A 19510-nucleotide genomic window follows, 5' to 3' on the forward strand; every position below is an offset into this window, starting at 1 on the left:
TATATATATATATATATATATATATATATATATATATATATATATATTATAATACAATTCTTTTTTATTTATTTAAATGGCTGTTGAAATAACTTGCTTCAATCGTGCTGAAATATGACACGAAAAAAATTCCAGGATAATAATAATTTGTGGTCAAAATATATTTTTGCAGTTTTTAAACGTGACCGCTATTAAAGAACTATTTGTTTTATAAATTCGTAAGTGCGTAGGCCGTAGGCCGAGGTTCAGCGGAGGGCGAATCCTAAAGCGTCCATACGCCACCGTACGTAGGTAGTATACGGAGTAGTAGACGGGGGCTCTATAACGAGTACAAGATCTCGTAATTGTTCAATATGTAAGGCATGCTTCCTGGTGTAGTGGAAATGAGATACTTAAAGCATTGTTGTATTTCGACCGTCTGTTACATTACTTTTTCTTGGAAGCTAAGCCAAACCGAAGTATTTAGAGGAAAAAAAAAAACTAGACAATCGCACCAGATTTCTGGTCTCAAATTAGGAAATATCCTACACTATGAATACCAGAATAACGATAATTTGGAGGGCAATACCTAAAATACATAGACCAGAACCAACTTAGATATGATTGTTTCCTAAATTGGCCCAAATCAGGTATAGGACTCGGAACCTCCTCATCAAGTGCCCATAGTACTAACAGTTGTGCCATCGAAGAGCATAAGCACATCCCGTACCTTAAACCCGACCACGCACCGCAGGCCGAGGCCGACCCCAGCATAGTATAGGACTTGTACTACTATTGAAATTCTCAGTTTTTCAACTGCAGCCTACACTTGTATTTGAAATCACGACTGTCCATCTGTTAGCAGCCTTTGTTTCGCAATTTTTCAGGCAGTGGAAACCTTTCGACTTTCGGTGAAACGTCTGACCGTTTGTGTATATAAACTTCGACTTCAATCAATTCACATTTGAAGTACAGAAAGGTAAACTCATGTTTTATATATGGACAGTTTATACACGATTTTTAGACTTTGGTGGCCTTAGGGTTTGTACTATATAAGCTGGACGAAGAGGTCCCGGGTTCAATTTCCTGTAGGGGCCTACCGGGAATCGAACCGTTAATTTGGAAAATTAACTTTCCTAAACTGACTCTGCTCTGGTTGTCCTGGTTAGTGCCTCGGAGAGAATTCCGTTGCTCTGGTACGCATAGTAAAGGAAATTCCCTAGTTAATACCAGGAAATTGATGTGGTTGTCTGGCACACTTGTTGCTATTATGTATAGGCATAACGATGATATGGTCTAAATTAGAACAGTATGTTTTTCTGGTGCTCGAAAACGACAGAAACTAATTATTTTACATACATGCAATTATTATCAGTCATATGAACAATAAGCAATTAACAATGTTCAAATATAGCCGTTTAAAAATGGAGTATGTCGGTCTGATTTATGCATTGCACGTACGATACACTAGCTATTGAAAAATAATTTGGCTTCAATCATTTAGTCACACTGTCGACCTAAAGCCGATGCCAATCTACAGGTTGATTGCGCTTAGTATTAAAAAAGAACTGGATTCCTTACTTGTTTTACAGGAAATGTATCCAGGCAATGAAAATTGACGTCATCATTACGCCACAATAAATGTGCCTGTAGTTGGCATGCTATTAACATTTACAAAGACACTGGATACCTTTATTGTCTCCTACGAGCAGGCAAGTGTGCCAATTACAAGCATGTCAATTTTGGTGGCACTGAACTGGTACCTTTAGACATTTAGCAATATAGTGATGGCTACAACTAATTTATCAATTTCTAGAGACGTATTTAGCTGTCAGCTTAATTTTTATGAAGCGACGATGATGTTCATAGAATATTGATTAAGTGCTGTGGGTATGGTATGGTGTAACGGGCTGGTGTCCGCAACTCGACGTCCAGTCGCCTTTATTGCATATGGGTGCTATGGATATATCCGGTCAGCGCTTTGTAACTATTGTAACACGATCTCGTACCGAAGTGGCTGAATTCTACAACCACAGACGATTTGTTGAGTTTGCAGATCGCGGTGGTAAGACCGTCTAGTAGTAAGTAGCGAAGACTCTGGTTCGTTAGTTTTTTTGGAATAATATTGTACAGGGGCAGAAAAAAAAACATTTTTATAAGTTATGGTGTTCTATACTACGTAGTGCCCTTTTAACTTGACCAGCTAGCTATATTCCAAAAAAAAAATTTTTTTTGGTCAAACTGAAAAATAAGCCTCTGTTTCAGCTATCACTTCCTCATTTGATGGAAATCGGTCAAATATCAGATAAATAGGTCACATGGGGTTAAATCTGGTGAATACGCGGGGTGCGGCAGTACGGTTCGTATCATAATTCGACATGTTTTGATATTCTGATTGCAGATGAGAAACGGAATGCTAAAAAATATAGCGAATTCACCTACCATTTTTATTTCTAAGTTTTTTTTAAACGTCGCGTTAGTTGCTTAAGAAGGAGTTCTAAATTAAGAAATAAAAATAAATTACGAAAAAAGTTATTATTTAACCCTAAGGTCAAGTATTTATCAAACCACCGTACAATCTAGCGATTTTGAAAAATCTTGTTGAAAAACCAAGTCATCGGCACCCTGTGAGGATATAGATAGTTGAGCAAGAAGTAACTTTATTGATACATAATAAATATCACCCCACAGAAAGAAGCGCAGATTTCTTCATTCAGGTACGTTTGACGACAGTGTGAAGTTTGTTACGGTGCTAAAATTGGAGGTTACCCGAGGCGCTTGAAATGCCAACGGAGGAGGCTCGCAGTCGCAGATGAGCGCTTTGTGTCAGGCACGATGATTCATCTGCTTAAGCGCTATGGTGCCTTGTTAATTAATTAATCGAATTAGTTAATCGACAGATAGGATTGCAGTAATGTTTTAATTTATTATTGTTTCAATTCTACGGTAAACTATGAATGACTAATTTATTACAGTAGTTATTTACACTCTATTCTTTCTTTATCTTGTAATAATTTACTACTTTTCTTATGTATTAAAAATAAGTCTCAGTCCCTATCTCCATAAATATTACTGTTAATATTTTGAAAAATGTTGCAAATACAGGGAAAAAAATAGTCAGGTGTGCTCATTCATTTACTTATAGTCTGGGAGGTTTATAATATTTTATGCTATTGTTAAAGTCGAGCACCGTGTTTAGGTTTCATAGCTTTAAGCGATAGATGACCTAAGTAATAAGTACGAGCTTTTAAGACCAAGTTATATGTAATAATTGCATACAATACTTTTTCTATGAGTAAATTAAAATAATGAAACATGTTTTAAACAATCAGGAGGCTGTAGAGCGTTTGAATAGCGTCGAGTTTGATATTTTATAATGTTTATAAACAGTTCTTTATTTCCTAATCTTTACAACTTTGTACCTGTTAGGTAACTTATTGAGATATTTAAAAAAATAACATTAATTTTAATGATTTTACAAATATAGTGACGTTATTCTGTTCAGGAACACGGTGAAGCGTTCAAGGAGACTCTTTTTATTAGCAAAAATGCAACTTCTTTTACTAAACTCATTTAAGTTCCACGTACAGAATTTTATTTAAATTTTTCAGTTCAGTACTTATAGGATGGAAAATAGTGTAAGGTTCAGTAGCGAGAACCATAGACAATAGACTTTTTGGTTCAGAACTAAAACGAGTGCCTTTGTGATTAGAAGTAATTACAGTAATTATAGCTCTATGCTTAGAAGCCTTGTTATGTGATTTATGAAAATTGACACCTTAAAGTACAGGAGTAGAAAAAACCTTTTAAAAGTAATTATATTAAGCGTTGTTTGTTTAGTGACGTGATGTTGTAAAACGTCTATGTGTACTCGTACATCATCAAAATTTAAGGGACATAAAGTATAAACAATGTCCAATCATTTAACATACAAATTCTTTTTAACTGACTTCAAAAAAGGAGGAAGTTCTCAATTCGACTGTATGTTCTTTTTTTTTGTATGTATGTTACGCGATAACTCCGGTATTTGTGAACCGATTTTCATGATTCTTTTTTTGTTGGAAAGGGGGTACTTCCATAGTGGTCCCATTTCTGGTGGCTGTTCACGCATGAAGATTCATTTTCATAAATAGCGCCTAAACTTTGATTTAGAAACAATTATTTTAATGGTTGATTTTGCTATTTCTCCAATTGAAGGCGTTTTTCTCTCAGTTTACTTTGAGTACTGAGAACCGATTTTTATTATCTCCAATGTCAAGTCCTGTATAGTGGCGAACTAGGGGATATTGTAATAAAACTTAGTAAATAGACGTAATTCCACGTACTTTTGAGGTCGCTTTTTTTAGTACTCTGTACTGAGATTATTCTGTATTCTAGTATGGGTTTCTAGTACACTGAAATAGGCGTGACTGTATGCTATATTATAATAATTTCATTCTTAACCACTTCAATGTTATTAATGCATAGGTACTAATGTCGGTATCTACGTTGTACTTCGAGTACAAATATATTACTTTGTAAGCAAACCGTGATTTTAATAACAAACTAATTGCTTTTCCATTTATTTATGCTTTGATTCGGTTACCAGTAAATAAATTTTCATGATAAGTAATTGGCATTTACAATAATGGCAAAGCAGAGTCGAGCCCATTAGAGAGGGATGAAGTATTAAATTTATCTAGACATAATTAAGTGTGAAAACAATAATATTATGGTAAGTATATATGATAGCCAAGCTAATAATAATTTATTATTAATACATTATTATTATTATCATGGCTTCATTCAGGGACTATGCAGCCCCTCATCACTGCGACTATTAACTGATCTATTGTGATCACCACGAAAACAGTTCGGAGCCAAGGCCAAGATTATTAAAGAACTGGACATTTCCTGGCTTAGAAGGAGATGCAAAGGAGTTTCATTCGCCTCAAGGCGGAATCTACACTCTCCATTTTCTTTCTGTAAATGTAATGTAAGTGACAAAGTAAAATAACACGTCTTAAAGCTGGTTAGCCAGCTGTCGTGCAGATATCAATGTCTAGAAGCGGTCGTGAATAAATAACTCGAGCTTCGGAATTGAGTTATAATTTGGGAATACACCACAGATCAACTACAGACAGTTTCCGCAGTTCTAAAATAGATTCAAACTTTCATAAGAGGAGGGATGAGACTGATTGAATCCATGGCGACTCGAGTACGATCCTTCCAACAGTTAGAGTCTGCGAATTTGTACAAGTACACTCTGTAGAAGTTTGTGATCTCGATTTGCGAAACGTCCGCTCCAATTAGTGACGAGAACCTTGCATCGGGACGCCCTTGACGTAACGCAATCTTTGAAATTGATCGCGTTATAATTGCCGCTTCGCTGTGTAAACCTCTTGTAACGAGCGCTTATGTGGGATCATTATTTCTCATAAAACTTTTTGAAAACAAATTCCATTTTTAGTTACTTACAGAACAGAATAGTTGAGTGGAATTATTACTTAGGCACAAGCTAATTTACGTTAAGAAGACTTTTAATGACGTAACTTACGTTATAAATAAGTCTTGAAATGGTAACGTTTTGAGGAAGTGCCACTTTAATAAAATGAAATCTAGCGATTTCTTTTCACAGGCAGATACTTACATTGTTTTCTTTACTTTTCTACCGAAAACTCAACTTGATGCTGAGGTGTTATGAAATTTATAATGGTTAGGTACGTTCGGCGAAAGTCTAATTATAATTAGTTGCTTGTTTTAATGTGATGGACCTTCAATTGGTTTTTATAGAATTACATAGCAAGTTACCAAGTTGCAGTCCGTTGACTGTGTTGTTCTATAACGATGTAACAGGATTTGTCTAATAAAAGAAAATGATGTCCTTTTTGACAAACTACATATATCGATTGAAGTCTTTAATTTCTGCTATATAATTTCAATTTCACTTAATTATGCAGCGCCATCTTGGAAGTCAGGCCCGAACTTCTTTGTAATCTCGCTCTAAAAAAACCTTGTAAAACCGCTATTGTTTTATGTGAGCATCTGAAATATTCACTCTTGCACATAATATTGGGGATTCATACACGACTGTGTTAATCACTTTTGTATAAATTCTATAGCGGGCGCTGTATTAAAATCGAAATCTGGTATATGGTAGCAACTTTTACAAACATCATCATCATCAACCCTTTTTATACGTCTCACTGCTGGTCATGGGTCTCCTTTCTGACGGGGATGCGCGTTGGGGACTTGACACGTTTCCCGAGGGTTGTAAACCTTCTTCAACGTGCAGGTTTCATCATGATGTTTCCTTCACCGAAAAGCTCTTAATAAACTCCAAATTAAATTTCGCACATAAATTTCGAGAAATTCAGAGGTGTGAGCCCGGATTCGAATCGACGACACTCTGCTTCGGACGCAGTATATCAAACCATTAAGCTACCACGGAAAAGGCTACCAAAATGTACTTGTTATTATAATTTTACTGCAAATGAAATTTGTCAACATTTCAGTAGATTTTTTTAACAAACGAGTTTTGTATACTTTTCGCTAAGAGCATTCGTTTTGCTTTACTTTAATTTCACTCTATTTTACAGTATGATATGATATTGGGTACGTAATAATAATGGAAATACAATATGCACAACAAAATTTCGATTATTAATTTGTTGTCCATAGAAAAGAGCCAGCAATGAATGAGTTAACATAGACCACTTATACAGGAAAATGCGACTCTACTCCTTAGACGCTTTATGAAATGAAATACATACGAGATACGGCGTAAAATTAATGTTACTTATTCATATTAACCTACGCAAAATACAGAAACTTTAATGTGCAACTACTTTTGAAGAATAAATCTAAACTTAAACTAATACACTATTTATTCTTATTTAATAACTATACAAAACCCCAAACCCGTAGCAACTACTGGGTCTCATAGGAAATGAAACATTTTCTGCGGATCGCGTATTTTGTTGTTTCAAACGTACCAACGTTTAGGGCCCTTTACGGGTCCTATGGTCACGGGTGACTGAGATGGTAAAGTCATCAACCAGTTATGTCGAATATTAATGCAAACCATGCTATTATATTTTTCACTATTGTTACAAAAGCTATTTATTAATTATCTTAGTTTTTTCCAAGGAACGCGCCTATTTATGCTACATATGTTTTACAAATTATTTCATTTTAATGATTTTAACATCATGAATTGCTTATTAATCAAATTTTATCATTAATTATTAATGGGTATTAGAAAAAATGAAAACATATTATTTAGTACTGCAGTCGTATGTCTGCTTGGCATTTTTCATCAGAGGAAATACTGGATCCCAAACTGGTGGTACAGAGAAACCGTCTTCCCTGTTGAAATTAGGACGTCTTTTTAAATTTAAATGGCCTCTCGCAGCATTCTGGGTAGATAACTGACTTCTTTTGCAAGGAACTGGGGTTTGTCGATTACGATACTTAATTGAGTGTGCAGTTTTATCCATGATATGCTCGCAGACAGTAAACTTATTTACGTGGTGGTGTTTGACATCAGTTTACATTACGTTCTTTGAAGCGGGTACAAATACTTCGCTACATTTGTTCAATATAAGAGAGACCTCACTGACAGTCAGGCTTGTAAACTCCTGTATCCTGCAATGTTATCCTGATGACTCTTCCGATCTTGCCTGTGACTAGGCCTCATTTATGTACTAGTCAAAAACAGCACATTTATGCACTTAATAAGCACGGTCCAAAATTGATAGTATGGCATTGCGTGTCCCATTTGCAACTTTTAAAACTCATTTTGTTTACAGTGATAAGACTATTTCCATAAGCCTATTACTAAACATAATTCAAACGGATTTCTTCAACTCATTTTTTTTGCAGTTAAAAGGAATACTTTAGAAGTGACTAGAAATCTTCATGAGAAGTAGTTGGGTCGGTAAGAATACTCAAACGGATACAGTTTTGTGTTTTTATTAAGACAATAAATAAAAACAGGGAAATACAAAGCGCATTATCTATCCAAAAAGTATAAAATAGACATCAACACGTTCATAGACAAATGCAGGAAAATACGTTCTAACAAACATTTCTATCTCCAAAATATAAACTCCCGGTGCTATAAAACTCGCTGTTTTAGAGCATAGAGTACTTTGAAAGATTTCAAAGAAAGCGTTTGTAGCGTGTTTAGAAGGTAACTTGCTTCTTTTCTCTCTCGGCCCGGATACTGATCTTGGAGGCGGCGACCGTGGAGTCAGCTACATCGGTGTCGGCGACGATGGCACGGAGGCGCGCGGCGCGCTTCTCTCGGGCTGCAGTACGCTCGTTTAGCTCGGACATCTCGTCTTCTAGGTCAGTGAGGCGTGCTCTGGTGATTTTTGCTCTTTGTGCAGCCGCGATTTCGTCATCAGACTTAATTGCGGACCATTTCGTCAATTGATTCTCGTCATTTAATCTGCGGGAGATACGCTTTTCTGTGCGTTCCTCATTGTCTTTTAGAGCTCGCCTTGCGCTGCTGATGTCGCTCTGCCCTACGCCAACGGACTCGAGAATTTTATCAGAGATTCTTACGCGGTTCTCGAGGTTGGAGACGCTGTTTTCAAAATCGATGTCTTCAGCGAAGCGAGATGTCTTTTTGCCGGCACGCAGACGTTTCAGTGATTCTGTAATCTGAAAAAAGCAACAAGTTTCTATTACATTTTTGAGTCATGCCGTAAATAAGTAGCAATTCGTGGTTGCATTGTAGTAAAAAGTATATTTAAATTTGAATATGTCATTTGGATTGGCAGTGCTATCATCTGAGCGGTTAGTAATGTTTGAGCTATTTCCGTCCGGCGTTCTCGCTCTGCTTGTGGGTAACGGTGTCTCGAGATTGGCGTTTAAATTTAACGAAGACTACATTGTTTGGGAATAGGCGGAAGTATATAGCTTATTGTACAGCCATCTGTTCTTAAAGGTAAACCTTCAAATATTTAACTTTATAAATTTTATTATTTGATTAGATGACGAAGGACGATAAATTCATTTAAATTCGGATACCGACTATCTCAAACGTTTCATCATTAATTTTCCATTCTACAAGAACGGAAGCTCTTCTGCTGTTATCCTAATAAAAAATATTACATATTATAAATTATAAATTATAGATTAAATGATACACCATCGATGTTATACAACATTTGCTTAAATTTGCTTGAACTAAGCGAATCTTCGGTTGTGTTTGTAGGACTTGTAAAATTTTCCATTACGTGAATACCTATTAACCACATCGAAGGCGAAGGGGCTTAAACTTGAAAACAAAACGTAGTACTTTAGATTAGAATACTTTAGAAACTGTAAGTAGAATATGCAACCAATATCGTCTTCAGAGTTCACCTGTCTATTCCCGTAGGCTATATTAAAACGAAGATACAGTGAGCAGAGGCAAGAATCTCAAAGTTCCTTAAGTCAAAGTTGGGTCTCGCATTGGAACTTTGCTCGGCTGCCGCCCAGTGATACTAAATTGTACCGTCTGTACTGCATGGTATTGACGAAACCAATAATGTGATTAAATATACCTCTTGAAAAGGAATTTGATATTCGTTATGGATGATGAAAGTAACTCTCCAGTTAAGCACCAAATAAATAAAGTAAACAATTGATACAATTGTAGCTATATAAATTTTAAACTCACAATGAATGAGCCAGTTTTATTATAATTAACATTGTATTTGGCATGGCAATATCAACAACAGAGAGTCCGCTCATACATAGGGCGCCCTATAAGTTTCCGGAACTGGCCACTTACATAAACAATATTTGAAAATTAATTACAACATTTGAAAATGGAACTCTTTGGCTGTAGAATACAGTTTGTTTCACCTGACTGTCACTTATTTTAACATAGTGGCGCCATTTTAGAAATTGGTTGTCTATATCACCATGGAATTAACTCGGGAAAATTTTCGTAGTATGATTTTCTACGACTTTAAGTGCAATGTAAGAGCTTCGCTCGGCTTCAAACTGCTTTTGACGATGAAACACCATGCAAGACGACTTTATATCTGGTTTGCAGAATTCAAACGAGGTCGTGTGAATCTCAGTTACGAATTTCGTGATGGTCGCCCTTTTACTGCTGTGAGCAACAAAAACATCGATGCTGTACGCCGTATGATCAAAACAGACAGGCATGTGACATACCATAAGATTCGACCATCTTTAGGCATAGACGTGAGTCAAATACAATCAATACTACACAAACATTTGGGTGTGAAAAAGCTGTGCTCTAGGTGGATCCCACACAATTTGACTGAGGCTCAAAAAACGCATCGCGTCACTTGGTGCAATGCCATGCTTACCAGATTCAACGAAAGGCCGTCAAATTTGGTGTGGAACATAGTAACAGGTGACGAAACATGGATTTATAGTTACGTTCCTGAAACAAAGCAGCAATCGAGCGTATAGGTCTTTCGAGATGAGCCGAAACCAACCAAAACGGCGCGCGTTCAAAGTGCCTCTAAGCCAATGATTGCTTCTTTTTTTAATAAAACTGGACACGTGATTACTGTTGCTTTGGAGAATCGTTGTACTGTGAATAGTGATTGGTACACGACCATTTGTTTTCCGGAAGTTATTGACAAACTCCGTAAAAATAACCGAAAACGCCGTATTATCTTGCACCACGACAATGCCAGTTCTCTCCCGGCCAGACAGACAAATGAATTTTTGAAGGTGATCAACGTTGACCTTATGAGCCATCCCGCGTACAGTCCCGACCTGGCACCTTGTGACTTATATTTATATCCAAAAATTAAGAACCAGTTACGCGGTCAACGATTTTTATCACCTGAAGAGGCTGTCGAAGAGTACGAAAAATATGTTTCAGAGATTGTCACGGAGGAGTGGCATAATTTTTATCAAAATTGGTTCATTCGTTTGAAAAAGTGCATTGACGCTAACAAAGAATATTTTGAGAAACAAATTCATTTCTGACCGTTTATAGTATTTTGTTTCTTATTCATTCCGGAAATTTATAGTTCGCCCTCAAGTAATTTTCATGTCAAAATATTATGTTATTGAAATTTGGACGAAAAAGATGATTAAATGTCGTTCGTTTGGTGTACTCAAAATTAAATTTTAGCGATATTTCTTTTATAGTTTATTGATAGACTTTTTTGACTCGAAATATTGTATTTGTATGTATCATATATCATTATTATCCTTAAATAGTGATTGGTACGAACTTGATTGATGAGTGATGAAGATTGGTATCGTGGGATTACCTTTATCCGGTTTATAACATATTGCTCAAGAGGTAATAACAGTTTTATTATTAAACCGACCAAAATTGATTGTCGTCAGCATACCGATTGAGTAACTTGTTAATGATTGTATTGTAATCAGGGTAGTGAATAATGCGAAATATGCTGGCATTTCACTGGCATGCATTGCATAATTAGTAATTTTGAAATCAAATTCTGATGACAAAATACCCGATGTTTGGCATTCCTTATACGGCTATACGTACATTATGTATATCCGCATTGTTGTGTGCAAAACAACAAAACCACACGTACGCATAATAACGTCCGGACGTTTCACAATTGTGAAACACATAAATTTAATTCAATCTTTTCAATTTTATTATCAAGACTTTACGATTTGAAATTTTTGTATGTACTTTTGGTGACACACATATGAAATGGTAATAATTACTGCATTTGAAAATTAAACTACGTATATTCTGTTGTAGCATCCTATTGGAGACGCTAATGTTAGGTAAACATTAGCATCTCTAATAGGATGCTACAATAGAATATACGGACTAAAGATACCGCAGACTTCTGTATCCGCATCCGACATCCGAGTCAATCGATGCAGAATATTTATATATATGTTGCAGGTCACGACAAGATCGTCGGGAGTAGGGGCCCTACTCTCGGAGCACGAAATCCGTTTTCCCACTATGGATGACCTACGGAACTACTCTCGAAATCCGTAAACAAAAAAATGGATTCGTTTGAAACTGTCAAATCGCATTATTATATATTCTTAGATCTAACCCCAATCGAAACTCAAGTCTATAAGTGTTCATAGTGGGAAAACGACTGTAACTACGGATTTCGTGCTACGAGAGTACGACCCCAGGCCGTAGTCGACGGACAAAAATTGAGTTTACATTGACCTACGAAATTTTTAATTCAAAATAGTCCAGCTCTATTTGCATAAAGGATGGCTCACGACATTCTTAAAAACTTGGATGTGGATGTGTCCCGATTGATATGGTTGACGAACTTTGATAAGATTCATTGCCGAAATTAAAAAAATTATGTAATTATGAGTTCAGTAAGCAACTATGATCAACAGAAAAGTTTCCTCTTCATGTATTACTAGCATAGCAAATTCGCAATACGAATATCTTAATTAAATTTGAGTTCGGACTTCGAGATACACATACCTACCGGATGATAAATACGACTATAAGTGGCGTGTGGGCTGTGTATACGTACATGAATTCTCTGCTCCTAATAAGTTGCTACGCTGAGCTATCGAGACAGGAATATAATTACGCGGTGATCGTGCATCGGCAACGTGTAGGTGTGTGACGGTGTGACCTCCTTACACCGTCATCTCACCTTTTTGTATCGTATCATTTTTTCTTTTGCTTGTATTTAAATTTTAAATTTGAATTGTTCCATCTTCCTTCGCTTTCTCATTTTGCTTCGTAACACGAACTCTCTCTGCGAAAACATCTACTTTCTTATTTTTGAACCGTTTACATTTTAAGAAATTAATATAGTTGTTGTACTGAATAAATTCCTATAAACCGGATTTTCGTCTTTTCAACTGCTAAGACTTGCTAAGTAAAACGTATGGAGGCTGCGGGGTTTGCGGAGGCTATTACTACCCTTGGACCAGGCTATATTACTGCTATCCAGGCTGTTTTACAGTCGACAGAACGCCACCAGCACAGGCGTATAGGTGTATAATGTGGAAACCGATAACGGCCGCAAGAATTAACTTTTTCACCCTACTTCCATTGTGAGGTAGTTAATAGCAGGATTTGATCATGAAATTGAATGTAGCCTAAAAGACGATCCGTAAGTAACAATTATTACTTTTTTTGCATAGTAAGACTATATTTTCTATAAAAAAATACCTATCGGTGGGCAGTGCCGGTAATTGTTATTGAAACATGAAGCTACGCGCTGTAACCGCTCATTATTATTTCGTCCACTAGGCTTGTGCCAATGTCAGTTTTATAAGAATAATATAAAAATTATGGCGATCATATCAGTGTCAATGAATCAAGTTTAAAGGAATTAATACGTTGCAATCGAAATAATTTGTTTACACATGTCAAATACCTAATTTTTTAGATATTTTTTTGGAAAGTGTCGTCTTAATTTATGTCAATTCGAGCACATCATTCTGATCAATTGCGAGCTAGGCCATGCCAAACTGATTTAGTTCAAAAGAGTGTCATTGTAATGTCTTCAAAGGCAAAATTAAGAATTGTAATAATTGTGTTAAATTATTTAATAACCTCGATGTTAATCAACAATATAGGATATATTTTATAAAATAAAAATTTTATTTAGGAAATGAAACTATTTTGTCGTATTCAAATCACGTATATTTGTTTTTTCAAATAAACCAACGTTTCGGATCCTTCACAGGTGACTGGGTACAGTCACCGACCAGTCTAATATTAATATTCATATAACATGTCTAATATTAACAAACCACCCTATTTTTCATTAGCTATAAAAGATATATTATTAAGTACCTTATTTTTAAATTTACCAAAGAACATTCCATTGTACGAGTGTACTTACCAATTAAAAAAAAAAACGCGATTTTGATCCCAAAAAACAATGTTATTTTTTATGTGTAAAAATCGCAAAAACCTAAAAAAAAATTGTATTTGTTTCATTCTTTACAAATGTAATTGTCGATAAATATACACATATCGTCGCCTTACTTTCTCAAACTCGTATCTTATAAAGAGTGATTATTCAGTAGGTGGCAAAACTTTTTATTTATTTAAAATTTCGTATCCAGGGTATTAATTTGGATGCATTACTTTAACAATAGATAAAAGCCAGTGTGTGAGTATGAAGAAAATGCGACAAATCAGCCTGCAAAATATTATAATCCATTTTTAGCATTTCAGTAACTTTGTGCTTTAAGATACGAGTTTGAGAATGTAACACGAAGATATTTTAATTATCGGTTTTTTTTGACAGATTAGACCGAATGCAGTCCACAAATTATTGCGTGACTGTCTACACATAAATTATGTTAACCTTGTATGATGCAAAGCGCATTACAGTGGTTCAAAATGCACTCTTATACAGCCTTTTTATTCTTTGCATCACAAATAAATTTGAATGCACATATGTTTGTCACGCCGTCACACTGCCACACTTTCTCAATATTAAACCCATTTGCTGATAACAACGCTATCAAAAGACATAGTATTTTTAAAGTTGCCACATTCAAATATGCGTGAAGCGCAATAGTAAACAGGATTTAATTGAATGAACTCTGGAACCAAGTTTATTTATAGGTATTTTTCGCAGTTGACGAACGGTTGATTTCGTAAGATCGTCGGCGGATTATTTTGGTGATTTTTACGCGCATTTATGTTTGTTGGCTGCTGTTTGTAACCGTATTTTAAAAACACAATTCTAGGGACGCTTCATCCCACGTTTTCGTTTGATACACACATATTTAGTACGTACTTAGGATCATCATCATCAATCCTTTTATACATCCCACTGCTGGGCACGGGTCTCCTTTCAAACGAGGGTAAAGGCCATAGTCCGCCTCACTGGCCCAATGCTGTTTTGGACTTAGGATAATTGATGTTTGTTAATAATTGACTGACTGATTTATCAAGTATTTATTTATCAAATCTAATACTAAGAATCTTATAAATATATCTGCTTCTGAGCGAAATTATATATTCTTCATTGCACCAAGTAAAATACATCAGAAATATTAGATTAAGAGAAAGTGCGCAAAGGTGGACTTATCTCTAAAAGAGATCTCTTCCAGCCAACTCAGGGCAGTGAGAGCTAAGGTTATAAGCGGGCAATAGCGTGCAAGAGAGAGTGAAAAAAATACAGTTACTTGCATAAGCATTATAATGAATAATAATCAATAATCTTCAATGTGTAAATAGTGTAATATATACATATATTACACTACATATATACATATATACATTAATAAGTATGTCCAAAAATGCAATAAGATGATTGCTAAGATAGTTCAGCAAGAAAGTGCGCTTTTAACCTTTTCTTGAAAGAAGCGATAGACGGGCTAGACTGGATATGGGAAGGAAGTCGGTTCCACAACTGCGTTCCACGAGAAGAAAGGGAGTTAAAAAAGAAATCTGTTTTATACTTAGGACGCTCGTTCAGAGCGTCTTAGTGATGCACGGACGCCATGAACGGGTGGGAGGGGGTAGCAACTGGAACCAGGAACGAAGGTAGGAAGCGCAGTTGGCGTCATGAAGTATATTAAAAAGGGAGGACAGGATATGCATATCACGGCGAAGGCGCATTGGAAGCCATTTTAACCGAGCGCGAAATTCGGAAACACGGTCAAACTTACGGAGACCGAAAATAATTCGGATAGCCAAGTTTTGTAGGTGCTCTAGTTCATTCATAAGCTCTTCGGTCACATCTAAATAACAAATGTTGGCATAGTCGAGTAAGGGGAGTAGAAGTTTGCGCAAGCATAATTTTGGTACGAAAAGGGACAAAGTATTGGAGTCGTTTGAGAGAGTGAAATGAGAAGTGCATTCGTCTGTTAACCTCGTTGACATGAGAAGTCCAAGCTAATGTGCAGTCCATTACTAGACCTAGATTTTTTGTATTTACCTACAAAGACCCCGCTAATAGGTGAAACCATAGTCAAGAATCACAATCGTTTTCATTTAATATAAATCGGCTAAATTTAACGTCATAAAATATAGAGTCGATGGTACATGAATATTTATTTATACATGTGTTCACATTTTCATCACGTTCAGTGGGTAGTTTATAAAAATAGTAATTTCTTAATTAATTTGCGTACAGTAGTAATATATTTCAATTTGTGGCATCCGTCGTTATTAGTCAGAGGGAGTATTTCGAACCAGTTGTAAAAAATGTAGTCAGAGCATAAGGACGGACAATCATAGCCAACGTTTTCAATGAGAGCTGTGTCTGGTAAATGGATTCAGATGATTGAAAACGTATGTTCAATGGTATTAAAGTCGTTCTTGTTTTTCATAGACCCAAAAGCTTGTTTTGAAAAGGTGTCTTTACATATTAAGTATTTGAATTTTCTGAATAGAAAAAATAAAACGGGAAATTAAAATCTATTAACGTATTACACGCGATTAACGCAACTTTTTGATTGTGGTTGTAGTTTCAACACACAGTTTTGTTCCCATTTGATAATATTCTTTCAATATTTTCTTGTAAAATGAGTGAAACATAAAATGTAACGAAAGTTATTTTCCCATAATGTACCTACGTATTAACATTTCCTTTATGTGCGCAGCCGACTGAGTAATTTGCATTTACACTGACTGATATTGGAATATTGTTTTCTGTGGAATATGCTAATGAAATTTTTTAATGAAATTCCCCCAAGTATTACTAACCTTGACGATTCCATTATTACCAACTTAACTCACAGGATTCTTAAAGTGGTATTTCTAAGACGAATTGAATAATATACTAAACGATAAACTCGGTTTTTGAGATCTTAGCTAGTATTACGATTTGCACGACACTGTCGTAACAATAACTGTAAAAGTTTATTGTTTCTTTGTAAGCTGTGATGATGTAACAAAGAAAGATTTATGAGAGACGAGTACATTTTATGACAATATAAATTTTCCTTGAAACGAAATGAAAATACGAACTTACATCTTCGCCAAGTTCATCTTCTTCGAAAGCAGTAGAGATGGGTCTATTTCTTTGGACACGTCCTCCCCTGGAGTCAAAGAGATCTAGATCGCGTTGTGGTGTTTCGATGTCTTCGAGGGCGCTGCGGATGCGGCTATCGACGTCAGCTCGGATGCGGTCGCGCTCAGGCTCACGAGGCGCAAGGGTCTTGCCATCAAGACGGTCTAGCACTGGTCGATAATAACTCTCGCCTTTGTTGTAGTTGCAATCGTAGACGCGCGTGCGTCGGGTTCGCCCTACACGACTCATTTTGCTTCAATGACCCTGTTGATTCGAAAGTAGTTAGTTTACTAAGAGGATAAACAAAAAAGGAACAAATTCCATAGTGACGGAATAGCAGACCTATATTTATAAACTTAGATATTTCTGCATTTGTATGTTTGCGTCTCTAATAAATATGTATATACAACACCTCAACAAAATATTCGGGTCACTTTACACGATACGTCTCCTCAATGATATACATATATGATTTTTCCATTATGCAACATACATGTAAACGTTCATGTAAATGTAAATGTTTACAACGCTGATGTTAATGTGCGTTTAAAATCAACATGCGTTGAGCGGAGAGTGACGACAAAATTGGCGATCGTTTATTAATTGTGAACAAGGACACCCTTTAAAATGGTAGTGTATTACGTGCGATAAAAATACGCTTACATTATGGAATTGTCGCGTCATTTTGAAATTGTCTACAATATTCTTATTAAAACTATTGGTACCCAATTTCTGTAAATGGTAAATCATCGTTAACTTAAGCGTATTGGACCAATGTTCAGTTTATAAAAATAATATCTAGTATAACTCCTTTCAAAACAGTTGTTTTGTTCATGAAATTTATCATTCTTAAACGTTTTATTTGCTATTTGAATTGCTTTTCATAGCTTATAGAAACAGAAGCTAGATATTTTCAACCGAACACAACATTTATGTTACGAAGAATGAATAATTGCCTGCATGTTATTTTAGTTCCCTAGTGATTTGTTTACAGTAATAAACTAGTTACAACGTTTTTGTAGTCCATTTTATAGATAGCAAGTCAGGCTAATGTTCCTGTCGTAAACAATGTTCTAATATTAATCACATCGCATGTATGCGCATTTCAAGGGCACCTCGAGGCTTTTGGTTGCCAACGCACTTGAATTGTCCTAACACAAGCAAACACAACAGTTAATTCCCATATCACAGGCTGCTACGTCATTTAAAGTACGGACGACGAAAAAAGTTTTATTTCTTGGCATCAAATCGAAAATAAACGAAATTCAATGAATGATCTCAATGGGATTCTTACATTCGAATCACTATCTTGTGCTACTAATTATTAGATGTACATAAGATATACGAGTAAGAAAATATACAATTATCAGTTAGAATTATCGTGTGACACTTCGAGGCGCACAAATCACCTGATAGATTGTCTACCTTAGGCACCGAGGGGCGGGAGGCGGGCGAACAGTGGAAGAAATTGAAAATAGAATTCGCAAACATTCGATATGGGGATATTTTTAGTAACGAAAACCCGGTTTTTGTACGTGCCGACGTATTGTAAAATGCACTCACTGAACGGCTCAGCTAAAAATAATCACTCGAAATCCGAACGCACGTAAAATAGGTATTTATTTGTATTCAAACTATTTCTGATTTAAAACGTATTATTGGGTTACGTGTAGAGATCGTGATCGTGACACAATTAACGTAAACATAACAATGACACTTGTTGATTTGGATTGATATCGCACAGCAATAAATGTACTACAAAATGAAAGTGAAGGAATTCGCCAAGAGATATTGAAACTAAAAAGGGACAGGTTTAGGAAGAAATTGGACTGACCTGGTCGCGTGTACAGTTGTCGAGATGGAAGATGGGACTGGGCTTGTGGCGATCGGTGGCGGTGGTAACATGCGAGCCGCGTGGGCGAGACTATGTTTAACCGTGAGCCACACCGAAATATACCTTGTTCTTATCGCTTTCCTAGACGAAGAAGAGTTGCGCTTGCGCAGGAAGTAACTAGGAATTCGGATTTCCGGATAAAAACCTGTCAACGAATTCGACATTTAAGTGCGCATCTCCATGGCCTATTTCCAACAACATGTTTTTTTATTAATACTTGCACGATACATATACTCGTAATGCACGTAATACGTACACGTATAACTATAATAAGGGTTGGAGTAGGTTTTATACGATGTTTTTGAAGATTTGAATTTCTTTATACAAAACAGTGATATAAAATGAAATTAACTGATGTTTTTTGCAAATTACACTCTAAAGTAGTGTTACGGACAGATGGGTACAAGTATTAAATCACTTGGCAGCCAATGTTAATGCCGAGATCTCATTGTTTAGAGGGTAATAAACCTTAGTAGTTGGTTCTTTTATCCATGAATCTGAGACTAGTCTTCGAAATTAGTTTAATTTTCTACATTTCTTTCTTTTCGCAGTTAATAAAAAGCTTTGCAGACTACTAGGTAAGTCAGATGTTATTTAATCAATCTGAATCAGTCCCTACCGCAATACCTGCACAGGAATTTTGCAAGTACTATGATTTAGCTCTGTACTAATGTAATTACACAGACGTGGAACGTTCATTGCATTACTT

The 19510-nt window shown here is 35.9% G+C and overlaps 1 protein-coding gene across 2 annotated transcripts; it reads right to left on the reverse strand.

The window, feature by feature from the left end:
- Positions 1–7923: 7923 nt before the first annotated feature.
- Positions 7924–18852, reverse strand: LOC113227108. 2 transcript variants are annotated; one of them, XM_026459994.1, is made up of 3 exons: positions 18333–18410; positions 16869–17171; positions 7924–8628 (listed from the first exon to the last, which is right to left on the reverse strand). In XM_026459994.1, exons 2-3 carry the CDS (start codon positions 17154–17156, stop codon positions 8146–8148), a joined length of 771 nt encoding a protein of 256 aa, XP_026315779.1. In that variant the 5' UTR covers positions 17157–17171; positions 18333–18410; the 3' UTR covers positions 7924–8145. The 2 variants fall into 2 exon arrangements, with proteins under 2 accessions (XP_026315779.1, XP_026315772.1); XM_026459987.1 differs by lacking the exon at positions 18333–18410 and adding an exon at positions 18742–18852 and having other exon boundaries at positions 7925–8628.
- Positions 18853–19510: the final 658 nt, after the last annotated feature.

The sequence above is a fragment of the Hyposmocoma kahamanoa genome, unplaced genomic scaffold, assembly GCF_003589595.1.
Source record: "Hyposmocoma kahamanoa isolate Upper Pololo Valley unplaced genomic scaffold, ASM358959v1 100021, whole genome shotgun sequence".
NCBI classification, from domain to species: domain Eukaryota; kingdom Metazoa; phylum Arthropoda; class Insecta; order Lepidoptera; family Cosmopterigidae; genus Hyposmocoma; species Hyposmocoma kahamanoa.

Excerpts from the sequence above, each read along its gene's own strand:
- LOC113227108 (XM_026459994.1), bottom strand. The coding sequence starts at position 17,156 with ATGAGTCGTGTAGGGCGAACCCGACGCACGCGCGTCTACGATTGCAAC. Across the intron at positions 8,629-16,868 it reads AAGATGAACTTGGCGAAGAT|ATTACAGAATCACTGAAACG; the intron begins GTAAGTTCGTAT and ends TGCTTTTTTCAG.